Source organism: Aquarana catesbeiana, linkage group LG02 (assembly GCF_042186555.1).
Source record: "Aquarana catesbeiana isolate 2022-GZ linkage group LG02, ASM4218655v1, whole genome shotgun sequence".
In the NCBI taxonomy this organism is placed as follows: domain Eukaryota; kingdom Metazoa; phylum Chordata; class Amphibia; order Anura; family Ranidae; genus Aquarana; species Aquarana catesbeiana.
Genome location: NC_133325.1, coordinates 522559175 through 522578566, shown reverse-complemented (window position 1 = coordinate 522578566; position 19392 = coordinate 522559175). Strand labels below are relative to the sequence as shown.

The window sequence follows — 19392 nt, the reverse complement described above, 5'->3', positions numbered from 1 at the left end:
CAAGCCACAGGGGTAAAGCTGAAGACCATCCAGTGATATTAGGCAGGCCTTAGGCTTAAATAGGCTGCCAGATGCCAGGATCTGTGGGCGTGCCCGTGCCTCCACATGCAAGTCCAGTTGCACATGTATGCTCATGAGTATGTGCATGTCTCTGCACAAGCCCATGAAAATAAGCACAGCTGGCTTAATTTCCTTATAAATGGTATATTTGTGTTCTCTTTCTGGGCTAGTTACCTAGTAGGCCACATCACTGTGGGACTGTGGTAACAGGAGGTCCCAGTCTTTCCTGATTGTATAGTACAGGACATAGGCTTCTTCAAATCACTATGACTGGGTTATATGTAGCTACCTTCAGGTGTTTTGACAATGACAAAAAAATTTAAACTGCAGTGACATTCCCTTATATAACCACTCCTACTCCCACCTAGCCTCAGTTTTTTTGCTAGTGTCCTTTGGTGATATACCTCTTCTCTCTACTGAGAAAAGCCTACCTTTGTCTATTGAGGTTTTTCTTTCTCTTTCACTAGATAGTTTCTTTCCAAGATGATTACTATCACTTGGCTGTCCATGATCAGGGATTCCTTGGCAGAGCCTTGGGGGATCATAGCAGAGCACCACTTGGTGGAAAATGCAGGGCCAGCCTGTAATGTTGCTTTGCACTGTGGGAAAATCCTGCACATGCACCATCTCGTCTCTGGGAGATTACTGCCCAACATCTTATGGTTCTGCTATCTGAGGGCACAATGACAGCGGTTTACACTCACATATCCTGGGTTACAGCGCCCTACAGATGCATGTATTGAGGCATCCCCCTCCTGCTCCACTCATTCAGAGGCCCTGAGTTACACCCTGGGCACATTTTGTTCACAGGCATGGTGGACCATAAGCACAGATATAATGAGTTAGATGGACTCAGTAGCTCAGGATCAGGCTTAAACTCCCTTGGGAGTTGTAGTACATCTGTGCAGGATCTAGTACCCTTTACTATGATGGTTGCCACTATTCTGACTCCCTTCCTTTCCTTTTCCAAGGCTGAGGGCTGCTCTCCAAGTTTTAGACTGAGAGAGAATGTTGTCATTAATGAATAGAGAACAGAAATGAGAATGCTTAAAATAGGCTGTATGCGAACACACTGCTAAATATATTTCCACGGGCAATAACTTTAAAAGGCTAAAAGTAAAACCTATATAGCTCACATCCAAAGTTAAAATAATAATAAAAGAATATATATATAAATGATAAGAAATGACCATTTAACTAATATGAAAATTAAGGTACACTATCTTAATTTAAAAGTTACTAAGATTATAACAAAATATATAAAAAGGAAATCAAGGCTGCAAAAATTTGAAGTGGCAGTTTGCAAAAGATAGTAGGACAAACCCCCAACACTTCTTCAAATATAATAATACTAATAAAGTTAGGTCTGAGCATGTAGGCCCTTTACACGATAATTCTGAGTTGGTGACTGGGAAGAAGAGCAGGAAAATGTATTGAATAACCTTTTTAGCTTTGTGTATATTAAAGAGAATGGGGGAGCTCAAGTCCTTAATGGGGATAGTATTGACATGACCCACATGATCCACAATGGCTCAAAACTGATATGGTCCAGAAACACTTAGACAAAATAAAGGTGAATAAAGCACCTGGACCAGATGGCATACACCCACGGGTCCTCAAAGAGTTGAGCTCTGCTATTTGTAAGCTTTTGTTTCTAATTTTTAGAGACTCTTTAATGACTGGCATAGTAGCACTGGATTGGCATAAGGCCAATGTGGTACCTATATTTAAAAAAGTATCAGAGTCTTTACTTAGTAACTACAGACCAGTTAGTTTAACTTCTATAGTTGGGCAGATACTTAAAGTGGTTGTTAAGCCACTATAGTCTATTCATGCCATCCCCTCTGTTATATAACAATATGTGTCCCAATGTCTGATCTATAAAAATAAATGCAGATTATACCTTATATCAGAGCATCGCCCGGCACTCACGTGACTTGGCTCTCTCCTCTCCTCGCTAACGTCAGCCAGGGAGGAGGGGAGGAGAGAAAAGAGAGACCCGAGGAGTCACCGAGTGCCAGGAGACACTCTGATATAAGGTATAATCTGTATTTTTTATATAGATCAGACACTGGGACACATATTGTTATATAAAAGAGGGGATGGCATGAATAGATTATAGTTTTTAAAGCAGCAGGAGGGGAGGGGTGGGCAGTGTCTCAAGCTGACAAGCAGGGCAGGAGGGGGAGAGGAGGACAGAGAAGGACAGAGCAGGGCTGCGGATGACAGAGGCGCGTAAACTGACTACGTGTCAGGGCTCAGAAGCCATGATAAACCATGGTCAGTTTACAGGGAGTAATGGCAGAACCAGGAAAGGCCAGCAAGGTTTTTTTAGGTGATACAGGGGGCCAAATTACACAGCACATGCACTTGCTGTATAACATGCTTTAAGGCAGCAGGATCTATTTTATTCCTTTAGGATAACAAACACTTTAAGAGTATAATTAATAGACCACATAGAGAAGTTTTTGCTAGAAAATAATATTTAAACAAATACTCAGCATGGATTCTCAAGAGGCCGAAGTTGTCAAACAAACTTGATTTCTTTTTATGAGGAGATAAGTAAATACAAAGGAGTGGTTGTGGATATACAGTAGTATGCTTTTTTGGAAAAGTGTTTTACACAGTTCCTCACACACGGATAATGTATAAGTTAAAGTCTACAGGCTTAGAAAATTCAGGTTTTAAATACATAGAAAACAGGCTAAAAGACTGTATTCGGAGAATAGTGACCAATAGGGATGAGCTTTCTGTTCTGGTTGAACATGAGTTCGACTCGAACATTGGCTGTTCACCCGTTCGTCGAAAACCGAACATTCTGGGCCGTTCGCGCCAAATTTGAGCGGCGCGTAACGGCTCATAATGCACTGCAGGAGCTGTATGATGATTGGCCAGAGCATGTACCATGACCTGCATGCTTTGGCCAATCACAGCGCCCTCAGCTAAGAGAGCCATAATTGGCCAAAGACAGGGTGCATTTTTTGCCAATCATGGCTCACGGGGACTAAGTGCACGCCCACAGACTGACTGCACGTCGGCCTCGTGTAGTGTGTCGTTGCCGGCGTGGACAGAGAGAGAGTGTCATTTAGATTGAGCAGGCAGATTATTCAGTTAGCTGCAGTGTATTTCATATATATACACACATATATATATATATATATATATACACACACACACACACATATATATATATATATATATATACATATACATATACATATATATATCCACTGCATACAGTTTAGCTAGATCTCACTGCGGTCCGTTCCTGGTGTAGTGTTTCTAAAATATAAAATACTTCAGGCAGGTGATTCAGTGATCTGCAGTGTATAAAATATATATAGTCTCCTACATATATATATCCACTGCATTCTAGTCTAGCCAAACCTATAGCTGACTGCAGGTAGTTCCTGGTGTACGTTTTCAAATACACTTTCAGGCAGGCAGGCGATTCAGTGATCTGCAGTGCATAAAATATATATATACAGTCTCCTACATATATATATATCCACTGCATTCTAGTCTAGCCAAGCATATATCTGACTGCAGGTAGTTCCTGGTGTACGTTTTCAAATACACTTTCAGGCAGGCAGGCGATTCAGTGATCTGCAGTGCATAAAATATATATACAGTGTCCTACATATATATATCCACTGCATTCTAGTCTAGCCAAGCCTATATGTGACTGCAGGCCTTTCCTGGTGTACGTATTCAAATACACTTTCAGGCAGGCAGGTGATTCAGTGATCTGCAGTGCATAAAATCTGACTGCAGGCCATTCCTGGTGTACTTTTTCTAGTAAACTTCAGGCAGTGTTTTGCTAATAAAATTTTACAGCATGTCTGGAAGGCCACCAAGGAGAGGCAGACGCTCACAGGTCACTAAAAGAGGGCAAGCAGGCTCTGCGTCTACAGCCAATAGTGCTGGTCGTGGACATGGTGCATCCTCAGCACGTGGCCGTGGGGCATGCTTGTCCTTTTTTTCGGCAGCTGGCCGTGTTGATCTACAACAAGCAGAAGAGTTGGTAGAGTGGATAACTAAGCTGTCCTCATCCTCCTCATCCACTGTCACCCAGGTTCAGAGCAGTTTGCCTGCCAATGCAGCTGCCAAAGCGGCCTATTCCACATTACTATTCCCAGCCATCTACATGCTCAGCGGCTGAATGCTAGCTTGGCTAAATTGCTAGCACTCCAACTGCTGCCTTTTCAGCTGGTAGATTCTGCCCCTTTTGTGAATTTGTGGAATATGCAGTACCTCAGCGGCAGGTTCCCAAATGCCATTTTTTTCACAGAAGGCCATTCCGGCTCTCTACCGCAATGTGGAAGGCAATGTCTTGGCCTCGTTGGACAGGGGGGTCAGTGGTAAGGTGCATATTACCGCTGACTCATGGTCCAGCAGGCATGGACAGGGATGTTACCTTTCTTTTACGGTGCACTGGGCAAGTCTGCTGGCAGCTGGGAAGGATGCAGGACAGAGTGCAGTAATGTTGGAGCTTTTTCCGCCACCACGCCTCCAAAATGCTAGTAGTGGTGATTCTGCCACAGCTCTCTCCTCCACCCCCTCCTCTTCTTCTTCCTCTATGGCCTCTTCCTCTGCAGATTTCTCCTCTGAACCAATAGTGCTCCGTAGGCGTTCAAGGGGCTACGCAAGCACTCAGGCAAAAAGATGCGGTGCTTGAGTTGGTCTGCTTAGGGCACAGGAGCCACACTGGGGCAGAGATTCTGTCAGCTCTGCAGGGGCAGACTCAGAGGTGGTTGACGCCACGCCAGCTTCAGGCAGGAATTGTGGTTTGCGACAATGGCACCAACCTCCTCTCCACCATCCGACAGGGACACTTGACCCATGTTCCCCGTTTGGCTCACGTCCTTAATTTGGTGGTGCAGCAGTTCTTGGGCAGGTACCCGGGCTTACAGGATCCCCTGAGGCAGGCCAGGAAAGTCTGTGGGCATTTCCGCCGGTCATATAATGCCAGTACTTGGATGGCTGACCTTCAAAAGGAATGCAACATGCCCAAGAACCGCCTCATTTGTGACATGCCCACCAGGTAGAACTCAACGTTGGCACACGCAGCAGTGGGCCATCAATGAGTACCTGTGTGAGTATGGCACCAGGACAGGGTCAGGGGAGCTTTGCTTTTTTTCGCCACAACAGTGGCTACCGATCAAGGATGCATGCACTGTCCTGTCACCATTTGAGGATGCCACGAGGATGGTGAGCAGTGACAGTGCATGCATCAGTGATACTGTCCCTCTTGTTTTCCTGTTGGAGCACACGCTTCATGGAATAATGGACAGGGCATTTGAGGCAGAACAGAGTGAGGAAGAGGAGGACTTCCTTACCTCTCAAGGTTCCCTTTATCCTGACAGTATTCCTGCGGGCCCGCAATCACACAAAATGGGGAGGAGGAGGAGGATTGTGTCAGCATGGAGGTGGAGCCTAGCACTCAGCATCAGCCGCAGTCTTCAAGGGATCGTTTTCAGTCCCCAGAAACCCATGGACTTGTACGTGGCTGGGAGGAGGTGGCTGTGGATCATGTCATCCTTAGTGACCCAGAGGACTCCGGATCGAATGCCTCAGCAAACCTTCACCGCATGGCCTCCCTGATCCTGAAAAGCCTGCGAAAGGACCCTCGGATTCGTGGTATCAAGGAGAGGGATCATTACTGGCTGGCAACCCTTCTTGATCCACGTTACAAGGGTAAGGTTGCGGAACGTATCCAGCCTTTGCAGAGGGAGCAGAGGATGAAACATCCTCAGGAGGCCTTGCAGAAAGGTTTGTGCAATGCATTTCCAGAGCCTGGGAGGTTACAATTTCCTGGTCCTCCTGTACAACGTGTTGCTGAGGCTTCGGTCAGTCACAGAAGGAGCGGTGGAGAAGGTGGTCACCTGACCGATGTGTTCAGACAATTCTTTAGTCCGCAGCCCCAAGGCTGATCGGTTCCAGCAACCATCACTAGCGTCTGATTTACATGGTGCAGGAATACCTAGGGGCAAGATCAGACTTGGAGACCTTTCCATCCGAAAATCCACTGGGTTACTGGGTCTTGAGGATGGATCACTGGCCAGAGCTTGCACAATATGCAATTGAGCTACTGGCCTGTCCTGCATCCAGCATACTTTCTGAACACACATTCAGTGCTGCTGGAGGCTTTGTAACCGATCACAAAGTGCGCCTGTCCACAGACTTAGTTGATCGGCTCAACTTCATAAAAATGAATCAGTCTTGGATCACCAGTTACCAAGCCCCTGATGCTGATGTAACCGATTAATTTTTCTATGAATGTGAGATCCCTTGAAGACTGCCTATGCTGAGTGACTATCCTGTTATGCTGAGTGACCATCCTATTCCTCCTCAATGTTCATCTTGATATCTTCTAAGAACATTTTTGTTTCAGGGCACCACCGCCAGTGCCTAAGGCCCAATTTTTCTGCCCCACAGGGGCATATAATTATAAATTTTTGCTGTAATATTTCGCAGCAGGGCTTTTTCTTGCGCTCAACTAGAGTATCTGTGAGGGGTTGCAGTGTTGTGGCACCACCACCAGTGCCGAAGGCCCAATTTTTCTGCCCCTGTTTAACAGGGGCATGTAATTCCAATTTTTGCTCTAATATTTCGCAGCAGGGCTCGTTCTTGCACTCAACTAGAGTATCTGTGAGGGGTTGCAGTGTTGTGGCACCACCACCAGTGCCGAAGGCACAATTTTCTGCCCCTGTTTAACAGGGGCGTGTAATTCCAATTTTTGCTGTAATATTTTGCAGCAGGGCTTGTTCTTGTGCTCAACTAGAGTATCTGTGAGGGGTTGCAGTGTTGTGGCACCACTACCAGTGCCTAAAGCCCAATTTTTCTGCCCCTGTTTAACAGGGGCGTGTAATTACAATATTTGCTCTAATATTTCACAGCAGGGCCCGTTCCTGCACTCAACAAGAGTATCTGTGCAGTTTTACAGTGTTCTGCCACCACCACCACCCCCTAAGGCCCATTTTTTCTGCCCCTGTTTAACAGGGGTGTGTAATTCCAATTTTTGTTCTAATATTTCACAGCAGGGCCTGTTCCTGTACCCAACAAGAGTATCTGTGAGGGGTTACCGTGTTGTGCCACCACCACCACCGCCTAAGGCCCAATTTTTATGCCCGTTTAACACTGGCGTGTAATTAAAACTTTTGATCTAATATTTCACAGCAGGGCCCGTTCCTGCGCTCAACAAGAGTATCTGTGAGGCTTTACAGTGTTGTGCCACCACCACCACTTAAGACCCAATATTTCTGCCCCTGTTTAACAGGGGCATGTAATTACAATTCTTGATATAATATTTCACAGCAGGGCCCGTTACGAGTGTATAGGGCAGGCTGTATAGTATATACAGGTAGTCCTCTATTTTCAAAGATCGAAATTACAAACGACTCCTACTTACAAACAGAGGGAGACAACAGAAAGTGAGAGGAAATCTACCCCTAGGAAGGGAAATTCTCTTCTGTAAGCGTTAATATGGGAAAAAGGTGTCTCCACTGATGCTTTATCACCAATCCTTGTTTCTACAACAACCCAACATTTTCAAAATCCAATTCTCATTGGGACAGAAAGTGAGGTGAAATCTTCTGAACAGGGGCACAGACAGCAAAACAAATGTTACAGGGGTGATGATAACCCTTCCCTATGTTACCAAAAAAGCTTTTAAAGATTTTTATTAGATTTTTTGGCTGGAGCTACGCTTAGAAAATGTACCTGTTCCAAATTACAAACAGATTCAACTTAAGAACAAACCTACAGTCCCTATCTTGTTTGTAACCCGGGGACCGCCTGTATACTGCTGCTGTTCAGAGTATATAGGGCCTGGGGTCCCCACACCTTTTTTTAAAAATTTGGGTGCGGGGTTCACCTTAATATCCATACCAGACCCAAAGTGCCCATTAATGGGCTGGGGGGGGGCAACTTTACATTACAGCCGCAAGCAGTTTTAAATGACTTTTTTTCCTTTAGAAATGTCATTTTGTGCAGGGACTGTTCTAAACACGGGAAACACGCGCCATTTTATAGGCATACTATAGACACCCCCCTGGTACGATATTTAAAGGAATATTTTTATTACTTTATAATACGAAAATACTATTATACTTTTATTTTTTCACTTTAAGCATTATTAAAATCACTGCTCCCGAAAAAATTGGCCGTTTTTAAAACTTTTTTTTGCATTGATACATGTCCCCAAACACTTTTTAGGACAATAACTTGCATAGTAGCCTTTAAAATTTGCACTTTTGATCTTTCACGTTCGAGTCTGATAGACTTTAGCGGGGTTTGCGTGTTCGCACAAATTTTTGGTCTATTCGCATGTTCTGCCGCGAACCGAACCCAGGGGTGTTTGGCTCATCCCTAGTGACCAATGATTCATACTCTGAATGGTGTAAGGTTATTTGTGGTGTAACCCAAGGTTTACTGTTGGGACTCTTACTTTTTAAAATCACAGAGTTTGGGATTAAAGGTACCATTTCCATGTTTGCAGATGATACAAAGCTATGTAGTGGAATTACATCCTTGACATGATATCTCTAACTTACAAGCCAACCTCAGTGCACTATTTAATTGGTCAACTGTCTGGCAAATGAGGTTTAATGTTTATTAATGTGAAGTTAGGCACTTGGTGGATAAAAACATGCATGCATCATACATTCTAGGAGAACAGCTGAGGGAGTCTATGGTCAAGAAAGATCTGGGTGTTCTTGTAGAACATAAGTTTAATAGCATGCAATGCCAAGCTGCAGCTTTTAAAACTAGCAATATATTCTCTTGGATTAAAAGAGGTATAAACTCCAGGGAGAGACATTATTTTGACCCTGTAGAAATCATTAGTAAATCCTCATCTGGAACATGCAGTTTAGTTTTGGGCACCAGTTCATGAAAGGGATATTAGAGAACTGGGGAAAATACAGAGAAAGGCAACCAAACTGACAAGAGGCATTAAGGCGCTCAACTGATTAGCTAAACTGAATTTATTCTCTTTTGAGAAGAGGCAATAATGGGGAATTATGATCATCATGTAAATACATAAGTGGTCCCTGTAGCAAATTTGGTTATTCACTTTCAGATCATTACAGAGGACAATGGGGTATTCTTTAAGTCCAGAGGAAAAAAAGATTTAACCACTCCCCCCCCTTAGGAAGTACCCCTCCCCATCCCGCCTTCCCTGGCTCTCCCGTTTTACCATTGAGCCCAGGACTTTCAGTTTTGCTGGCTGACTTCCGGTTTCCATTAGTTGTTTACAAGCGGTTACCTTCTTGTAACAGCATCTGATCAAACTGATCTTAGTTTGATCAGATGCTTTTGAGGGCAGAGGGTATATCTGGGGTCTAATAGACCCCATATTTCTCCATACAGATGAACTGTCACGGCTCATGCTATCACAAGGTATGTTGTTCATTCCTTGTGATAGCAATTAAAGTTGAAAAATTAAAAAGTGTAAAAAAAATGTAATTTTAAATAAAAAAATAAAAAGCTCCCCCGTCCCCCTGTGCTCACATGCAAAGGCGAACGCATACATCAGTCCTGCAAGAATATGTAAACAGTGATTGCATCATGCATGTGAGGTATCACCACAAACATCATAGCGAGAGCAGTAATTCTAGCACTACACCTCCTGTGTAACTCTAAACTGGTAACCTGTAAAAGCTTTTAAAGCGTCGCCTATGGAGATTTTTAAATACAGTGGAACCTCAGATAGCGAGTAACAAGGTTAACGAGCGCTTCGCAATACGAGCAATTATTTTTTTAAAATCCTGACTCGCAAAATGAGCAAGATTCAAGCCTCTGCGCTGTGCAGTACCGCATTTGGCCACAGGTGCGGGGGCGCCCGTGACACTCAGAGCAGTTCGGTAATACTCAGAAACACTCGGAAATACTCGGAAACACTCGGAAATACACCGTTCCAGAGTGCTTTCGAGTCTTTCCGAGGGTTTCTGAGTGCAGTCTAGTGGTCTCCGAGTATTTCCGAGTCTCTCTGGTGCCCCCAACCTCTGGCCATATGCGGTATTGCATGCAATAGAAGTCAGTGTGGAACGAATTATCTTTGTTTCCACTGACTTCTATGGGGAAACTCGCTTTGATATGCGCGTGCTTTGGATTACAAGCATTCTCCTGGAACAGATTATGCTCGTAATCCAAGGTTCCACTGTACCATAGTGTGGTGCCATTCCAAGGGCATATGTAATTGTAAAGCATGACATGTTAGGTATCTATTTACACGATGCAACATCATCTTTTATATTTTACATACATTGGATATTATATTGTATTTGTGTGCACTAAAATTTACGAAAGTGTAATTTTTATAAAAAATTGGAGTTTGAAAAACCGCTGCACAAATATCGTGTGACATAAAAAAATGCTGATTTTTGCATGTATGAGAGTATTGTATGTATGTGTCAGAATTGGCTTGGGCAGCTGGTGGTTAACCTTTACATACAGAGAGGTTTCTTCACAGTAAGAGCTGTAAACATGTGAAATAGACTGCCTCAAGAACTAGATCTGGATAGCTCATTTATTTATTTTAAAAAAGAGCTGGATGAATTTCTACATGCACAGAATATAACTGGATACTAACATTTATATGCAATAATAATTTCCCTCACTGGAGTAAATTGGACCATGCTTTATTTGTGTTTTTTCCTTCCTCTGTATCAACTGTAGCAATGCCAAGCTGCTGCTAACAAAGCAAACAGAATATTGGCATGCATTAAAAAGGGGATTCATTCCAGAGATAAAATGATAATTCTCCCGCTCTACAAGACTCTGGTCCAGTCGCACCTAGAGTATGCTGTCCAGTTCTGAGCACCAGTCCTCAGGAAAGATGTACTGGAAATGGAGCGAGTATAAAGAAGGGCAACAAAGCTAATAAAGGGTCTGGAGGATATTAGTTATGAGGAAAGGTTGCGAGCACTGAACTTATTCTCTCTGGAGAAGAGACGCTTGAGAGAGGATATGATTTCAATATACAAATACCATACTAGTGACCCCACAATAGGGATAAAACTTTTTCGCGGAAGGGAGTTTAACAAGACTTGTGGCCACTCATTAAAATTAGAAGAAAAGTGGTTTAACCTTAAACTACGTAAAGGGTTCTTTACTGTAAGATCGGTAAGGATGTGGAATTCCCTTCCACAGGCGGCGGTCTCAGAGGGGGGCATCGATAGTTTCAAAAAACTATTAGATAAGCACCTGAACGACCACAACATACAGGGATATACAATGTAATACTGATATATAATCACACACATGATGGACTTGTGTCTTTTTTCGACCTCACCTACTATGTAACTATGGGTATAACATTTTGTATATGGAGGTTTTCTATTAGTTTTTTTTTCTATTGTTGGACTTGATGGACTGGATGTTATTTTCAACCTGAATAAGTATGTAACTATATTTATAAGTTCATACAATTAACTTTCAGCTTAAAGATATACTTCAATGTTTGAAATGAAAAAAAAGACTGACCCTTTATGCCCCCCTGTGGGGAACAACATCACCCCCCACCCCATGCGGGGCACATAAACTCCTATATTAAAGCGGTTGTAAAGGTGTTTTTTTTTTTTTTTTAAAATAACAAACATGTTATACTTACCTTCACTGTGCAGCTCGTTCTGCACAGAGTGGCCCCGAACCTCGTCTTCTGGGGTCCCTCGGCGGCTGTTTCAGCTCCTCCCCGCAAGCATTCACCACCTTCATGCGAGCTCCCTCGCACGGTGGTGAGTGCTTGCGGGCGCGCTCCCGTGATACAGCCGGCGGCTATAGCCGCTCGCTGTATCACTCGGCCCCGCCCCCCGGCGCGTCGCGTCATCGGATGTGATTGACAGCAGCGCGAGCCAATGGCTGCGCTGCTTTCAATCCATCCACTGCAGCCAATCAGCGGCCAGGGTGAGCGGAGGAACAGATGTCGGGAACGCGAAGCTGACTTTCGAGGCGTCAGGTAAGTAAAACGGGGGGCCTGGGGGCGGCGGTTCTGTCAGAAGTTTTTTCACCTTAATGCATAGAATGCATTAAGGTGAAAAAATTTTTACCTTTACAACCCCTTTAATTAAGCAGACAAGCTGACTGCTTACACACTGTTGATTTCAACAAAGAAAACACAACAAAAAAATAATATCTCTGACCTCCGTTACAGTCTATCATTTGCAAATTTCCAGGACTTGAAAATAGATGTTGCTTTTTTTTTTAATATAGGGATTATTTTTCTGGTGTTTTAGCTGTGTGACATGAGCATGAACATATACAGTATCTCAAAAAAGTGAGTACACCCCTCACATTTTTGTAAATATTGTATTATATCTTTTCATGTGACAACACTGAAGAAATGACACTTTGCTACAATGTAAAGTACAGTAGTTTTTGTACAGCTTGTATAACAGTGTAAATTTGCTGAACCCTCAAAATAACTCAACACACAGCCATTAATGTCTAAACTGCTGGCAACAAAAGTGAGTAAACCCCTAAGTGAAAAAGTTCAAATTGGGCCCAATTAGCCATTTTCTCTCCCAGGTGTCATGTGACTCGTTAGTGTTACAAGGTCTCAGGTGTAAATGGGGAGCAGGTGTGTTAAATTTGGTGTTATCACTCTCACTCTCTCATACTGGTCACTGGAAGTTCAACATGGCACCTCATGGCAAAGAACTCTCTGAGGATCTGAAAAAAGAATTGTCGCTCTACATAAAGATGGCCTAGACTATAAGAAGATTGACAAGATTGAAACTGAGCTGCAGCATGGTGGCCAAGACCACACAGCGGTTTAACAGAAAAAAGAGAGACTCCCATCATTTCACACATAGAGTATGGTGGTCCCATCCCTAATAATTAGAACAAAGAAAGTAACCCCCTCAAATGGGACGTTGACAGACCACCAACTCAATAATGAATAAAATGTAATCTTTTAATGATATAGAATAAAAAACATGTAAAATCTACATATGACAAGAATGCACAATGTGTATCACATGGAAAACAGGACAGAAACTGTACAAATAAACATCATACAGTATGAATGCCCTAATGTCCGACGCGTTTCCGGTATGCAGTGTTCAGTTACCTTCATCAGGAGATGACGGTTCGAAAAGTTTTTTTACATAAATATTGATTCCAATGTAATGATTCCATGTGTAGGCGGCACTGGAGATAATGAAGTCCGTTCTAGTATTGCATGGTCGTCAGACTGTGGGTATTGGGCAGATTTTTAAGTGCATGGTGTCTGCAATATCCTGTAATGTATGTCAATGTAATTCCCATTGAGTGTAAGTATAAGGTATAGGGGACAAGCAGTCACTGAAGCCTAGAATGTCAGCTGAATGACCAATGGATGAATATCCAAATGTCCCTGGAACGGTGTATCTTGTGGGTATCCTGATCTGGCATGTAGCGTGCTGTGACTTAATCCGTGCCACAGTGGTTTAACAGAACAGGTTCCACTCAGAACAGGCCTCACCACGGTCAACCAAAGAAGTTGAGTGCATGTGCTCAGCGTCATATCCAGAGGTTGCCTTTGGGAAATAGATGTATGAGTGCTGCCAGCATTGCTGCAGAGGTTGAAGGGGTGGGCGGTCAGCCTGTAAGTGCTCAGACCATACGCCGCAGACTGCATCAAATTGGTCTGCATGGCTGTCGTCCCAGAAGGAAGCCTCTTTTAAAGATGATGCACAAGAAAGCCCGCAAACAGTTTGCTAAAGACGAGCGGACTACGGTAATGGATTACCGGAACCATGTCCCGTGGTCTGATAAGACCAAGATAAACTTATTTGGTTCAGATGGTGTCAAGTGTGTGTGGCTGAAACCAGGTGAGGAGTACAAAGACAAGTGTGTCTTGCTTACATTCAAGTATGGTGGTGGGAGTGTTATGGTCTGGGGCTGCATGAGTGCTGCCGGCACTGGGGCGCTACAGTTCATTAAGGGAACCATGAATGCCAACATGTACTGTGACATATTGAAGCAGAGCATGACCCCTCCTTTTGGAGACTGGGCCGCAGGGCAGTATTCCAACATGATAACGACCCCAAACACACCTCCAAGAGGACCACTAACTAGCTAAAAAAGCTGAGGGTAAAAGTGATGGACTGTCCAAGCATGTCTTAAGACCTAAACCCTATTGAGCATCTGTGGGGCATCCTCAAATGGAAGGTGGAGGAGTGCAAGGTCTCTAACATCGAACAGCTCCATGATGTCATCATAGAAGAGTGGAAGAGGACTTCAGTGGCATACTGTGAAGCTCTTTTGAACTCCAAGCCCAAGAGGATAAAGGCAGTGCTGGAAAATAATGGTGGCCAAACAAAATATTGACACTTTGGGCCCAATTTGGACATTTTCACTTAGGGGTGTACTCACTTTTGTTGCCAGCGGTTTAGACAGTAACAGCTGTGTGTTATTTTCAGGGAACAGCAAATTTACACTCTTATACAAGCTGTACACTCACTACTTTACATTGTAGCAGTGTAATTGCTTCAGTGTTGTCACATAAAAAGATATAATAAAATATTTACAAAAATGTGAGGGGTGTACTCACTTTTGTGAGATACTGTAAATTTCTCCAGCTGCCATTACTGACGTTATAATCCCAAGGTCATGACAGTGGACAAACAGCAAACCAATTGTGTCTGAATTAAGTTTCTCTAAAATTCTTGCTTCATGTATAGTTTGCCTTTTGTCCCAATCCAGGATTTTTAGCACCACTATCTCTTTACAGCTCAACCAGAATGGCTTCAGATTATTTCTGATACCGAGGCAAAAATTGGGTCTGATCTCCTCTGGAATTGTGCAGCTTCTGGAAAGCCGCGTCCCACAATTCGCTGGCTGCGTAATGGTAAACCACTGGTCTCACAGGTGAGAACGTTTATTTACATACATTCACAACTGTTATTATTTACGTATATTCACAACAGTATACTTATTTCCTTCTATTGTACAACAACATTTTTTTTTTTGTTTTAGATAGAGTAGGGAAGGCTTAAAGTGGTTCTATACATTAAGGTAAAAAACCTGGGTGCAGCTCCCCCCTCAGCCCCCCGCTCTACTTATACTTACTCACACAGCAGTGGGAGCCATTGGCTCCTGCTGCTGTCGATCAAAGCCAGTGAGCCAATGAGTAGAGAGTAGGGGGTGGACCTGCTCGAGTGCCCCTAAAGCAAGAGGCTTGCTATTAGGGGTACTCAGCAAGGGGAAGGAGCCAGGACCACTGGCGTGGGACCCAAAAAAAGAGGATTGGGGCTTCTCTGTGCAAAACCATTGCATAGTGCAGGTAAGTATAACACGCTTGTTTTCTGTATTTTTTTCAAACTGCAAACCTTTAGAATCACTTAAAACTATAACAAAAGGCAAAACTTTTTTTTTGGTTTTGGATAGGGTGGGGAGGTTTTAGAATGCTTATTGCTTTCTGTGCCCACTTAGGGAGATTAATTTGTTGCATTTACCATTATCATTAAAAGTTAAAGTAAAAGAAAATCCCACGTTTTGGGTTGTCCCCAGAAATGAGGGCACGAGTTCTGGTGACCTGGGGGACCCCAAGGGATTCCCTTGATTTGCAGGGATTTACTTTTACTTCCTGTTTTGGATATAGGACAGGAAGTGAAGGTAAATCTCCCCAGTTTGAAACAGAAGGCAAAAAATTGACAGGGGTTATAACCCTCCCTTATTTCGATCCAAAATGAAAAAAATACTGTTGCCTACTTTGCCTTCTTTTTCTACTTAAAAACCCCTGCCAGTGTATTTTTTGCAGTCTACATATCATTTGGGAAATTTCCCTTCATTTTCTGTTCCAGGGATACAACAGGAAGTTAGAGGAAATCTCCAAAAGTGAGTGGAATTCCACTTTTAGACAGTTGTCCCCAAAACAGTTGTCTGCTTTGGAAGATTTCCCCTTACTTTTTGTTCTGTGGGCAACTCTAAACCTTGGATTTCCCTTTCCCACTTCCCAAATTTATTTTTTGATGGCAATGGTCACTAGTAAAAATAGAGGGGTGTATCAATGGGAACACAGACCGGAATAAAAACTAAAACAGAGGGCCTGACCCTTCCACACTCTATTAAAAAAAGGATTTGAGATATACTTTATTAGCCTTATTTGAAGCATAGTACACAATGTAAGTGTTCTTGGCATATTCAGTTTTGAGTAATGTTGAACATGTAATGTTATTTTCCTGGTGCCTATCCATGGCAGCATACCTGTGATAGAGCTCCGCCTCGATTCCTCCCTCAGGACTAGTGAATAGCATAAATTAAAGGCATAGCCCTCCCCCAAAAATTCTACTTTTTTTCCTCATACCTCTGGAACTGGTGAAGAGTAGCAGTACGTCCATACCTCTGCCTTTGGCAGCGTCCACCGGGTTCAGCCTCTTCGTGTGCAGTCCCTGTTCTTGGGCCACTATTATCACTAATAAGATTGGGAACCCCTTCTGTGGATCTTTTGGGGTCTTGCAGAGTTTCCTTACAGGAACGCAGTCTGCTGGTGTTTCAAGGACAAACAAATGCTGGTGGCTACAGCGGGAGGATCAGCTTCATTTTCTTCCTTGGTGAGGTTAGATCTTCTTCTCTTCTTTATTTCTTAAAAGGAAAATAAAGTTAAGTGAAGAGCTTTTGTTTTAAAAAAAATATATATATATATTTTGTCACCTTTAAGACATTTATTCCCGGTCTGTGCATGCGCGGCCCCGGCGATCCGCTCTGTCTTTCTTTTGGGCCCAACCCGGCCCTGATCAGGAGCTGGGCCGTAGCCACCGGATTGCTGATTCCCGCTCCCCGCTCACTGTACGGGCGGTGGGAAGAGGGAGAAGGAGTGACGGACCACAGATGGGGGCAGTGGCAACCTCTCTGACGTGACGCAACGTGTCCGAGGCTCAGTGCGCATGCGCAGCCCAAAATACAGAGCTGAGGACAATTACTATTAGAGCTTTCTGCTACCGCTAGTGCACATGCGCGCACGCAGGTGCATAAGGAGGTAAGTCCTCGTCCACCATCTTTCTCTAGGGAAAACACCTTTGAGTTTAGTATATGCTGCCAGAAGGGGGTTGGGCACACCAATGAAGTTTCCCCCCTCTTTTTCCTTTAAAAGTTTGGCTCCATTTTGGGTTCAGGGCTGCTCCACATATCCAGTGTGTGCCCTGCAGTTCAAAACATTTCAGAAAAACGGGTATGTGTCATTTTGCCTTAAGCTTTTTGTCTCGATTTCGACAATCAAACTCGAGAGACTTCAGGCAGCCTCACCCCTTTAAAGATAATAATAGATCGTGGAGAGACACTCAGACGTCTTTCTTGGGAGCCAGAAGGAACAAAACCCACACCGCTGCCAAGGTAACAAAGTCCTTTTGACACCAGAGGGGCGGAGACACTCCCAGTAGGGGCCCGGCTAAAGTGTTTTTCCCCCTAACTGGGCCGCCATATGCCAGGACCCATGGGTCCTATCAACAGTTCGGTGTGGTCACTTCTGGACCCTTTTCTCGTCAGCCTCCTCACACATCCTTCAATGAAACACAGACGCCGGCCTCCCCACGGAAAACCTGGCCTTAAACCAGTTTATAGAGTCACTACAGCATCAAGGGGCAGCAGTACCTGCCCCCCCCATCGGAACGATTTACAGGTTTTTATTCCACCCTTTCTGGTACAGAAAAAAACAGGTGACTGGAGACCTGTAATAGATTTGAAAAGATTCAACAGATACATCCATCTCAAGAGTTTCAAGATGAAGTCACTTCAAACAATCATCTAAGCCATACAACCAAGAGATTGGTTAATATCGATAGACCTGCAGAATGCTTACCTCCATGTCCCTATTCTACCATCTTTTCAGAAGTATCTAAGGTTCGCAGTGGGTCATGTCCACCTGCAATTCCAGGCTCTGCCTTTCGGTCTGTGCATCTCCCCTCGGATATTCACGAAGGTGTTGCTATCTGTCTTGGCCCCTCTGAGAGAGGGGGGATTAAGAATTTACCACTATCTGGACGATACCCTCTTACTATCAAACAACCCGAAACACCTTATAGCCCACAGAGAAATACTTCTGCAGTCATTATTGGAGCTGGGGTGGTTGGTGAATCATCAAAAGAAACAACTAGTTCCAACACAACAAATGATTTACTTAGGGGCAATGTTCAATACAGTCCTGGGCACAGTTTCTTTACCTCAACGGAAGATGAAGGACATGATTCAAAAAATGTCCAAGGCCATACGGAGGTCCCATTTATCAGCCTCACAGTGTCTGAGCCTTATAGGCACGATGTCCTCGTGTATACCTCTAGTCCCGTGGTCTTACTGGCATCTGAGGCACTTCCAGACAGGATTCCTAACACAATGGAGAAGGCAACATCTATCTCAGGCAATTCTGTTGACGACACTAATGAGCAGGAGCCTGCACTGGTGGACGAATCCGGAGAATCTCTCCCGGTCCCATCATTTGGGTTCCCACTCATGGACCATAATTACATCTGATGCAAGCGGTCAGGGGTGGGGTGTCCATTGCAGAGAGTTCAGGATTCAGGGAAGATGGTCCTTTCCCACCAGAGATTTTTTATTGAAGTATCAAAGAATAGGTACAAAATTGTATCAAGGTGTACATTGCACTATCAACATAAGTGCAATATAAACAAACATAATGAAAACAAAAAACAAACAAGTATAAGTGATAAAAGAGTGTTCACAGAAACAAGGCACATATATGCATTAAATCAAATCTTTATGATGTATGCGATAAACGTACTACGGGGAAGTACCCAAAATCCCGCGAGTAGTTCAGAGTATATACACAGGCAACGTAGAATTAAATTAGGTTAGGAATAGGGCATATTTGGTAGTATGGGGGTCCCGAATTCCGAAAGATCCCATGGTTCCCATATTTTATTAAATTGGGGGGTGCAGTCATGTACCAAAGCCGTCAAGAACTCCATTGTCCGAATCTCAGCCACTAAATGTAGAAACCCGGACCATGGGGGAGGTGTATTGGATAACCAGAACAATGGGGTAATCCTCCTGGCGGCTAGCAATAGATAGGATATCAGTTTGTTTGTCTTTTTTGATACCCCCGAGGGGGGAAGACCCAAAAGGTAATTCAAACGATCCAACAGAAGAGACACCCCAGTTACCTTTTGTATAAGTAAATGCACATCATTCCAAAAAGGTTGTATTAAGGAACATTGCCAGAAGATATGGAATAGTGAGCCTACATCAGATCCACACCGCCAACAGAGCTGTGAAACTGAAGGATAATACTTATGGATTACATCTGGAGTTCTGTACCAAAACATGAGAATCTTAATGGTTGTCTCCCTCTGAGTGACACATTTAGAAGATTTGTATTGTCACAGGACGGCCCAC

The 19392-nt window shown here is 43.7% G+C and overlaps 1 protein-coding gene across 2 annotated transcripts in view; it reads left to right on the top strand.

Annotated features, from left to right (window-relative positions):
• The window catches only part of CNTN2 (contactin 2), a 430563-nt gene that overhangs the window by 244927 nt on the left and 166244 nt on the right, over positions 1–19392 (top strand). For both annotated transcript variants that reach the window (XM_073615820.1, XM_073615821.1), the window contains one exon: positions 14777–14913. In XM_073615820.1, coding sequence (XP_073471921.1) covers positions 14777–14913 — 137 coding nt within the window. The remainder of the gene's footprint in view (positions 1–14776; positions 14914–19392) is intronic.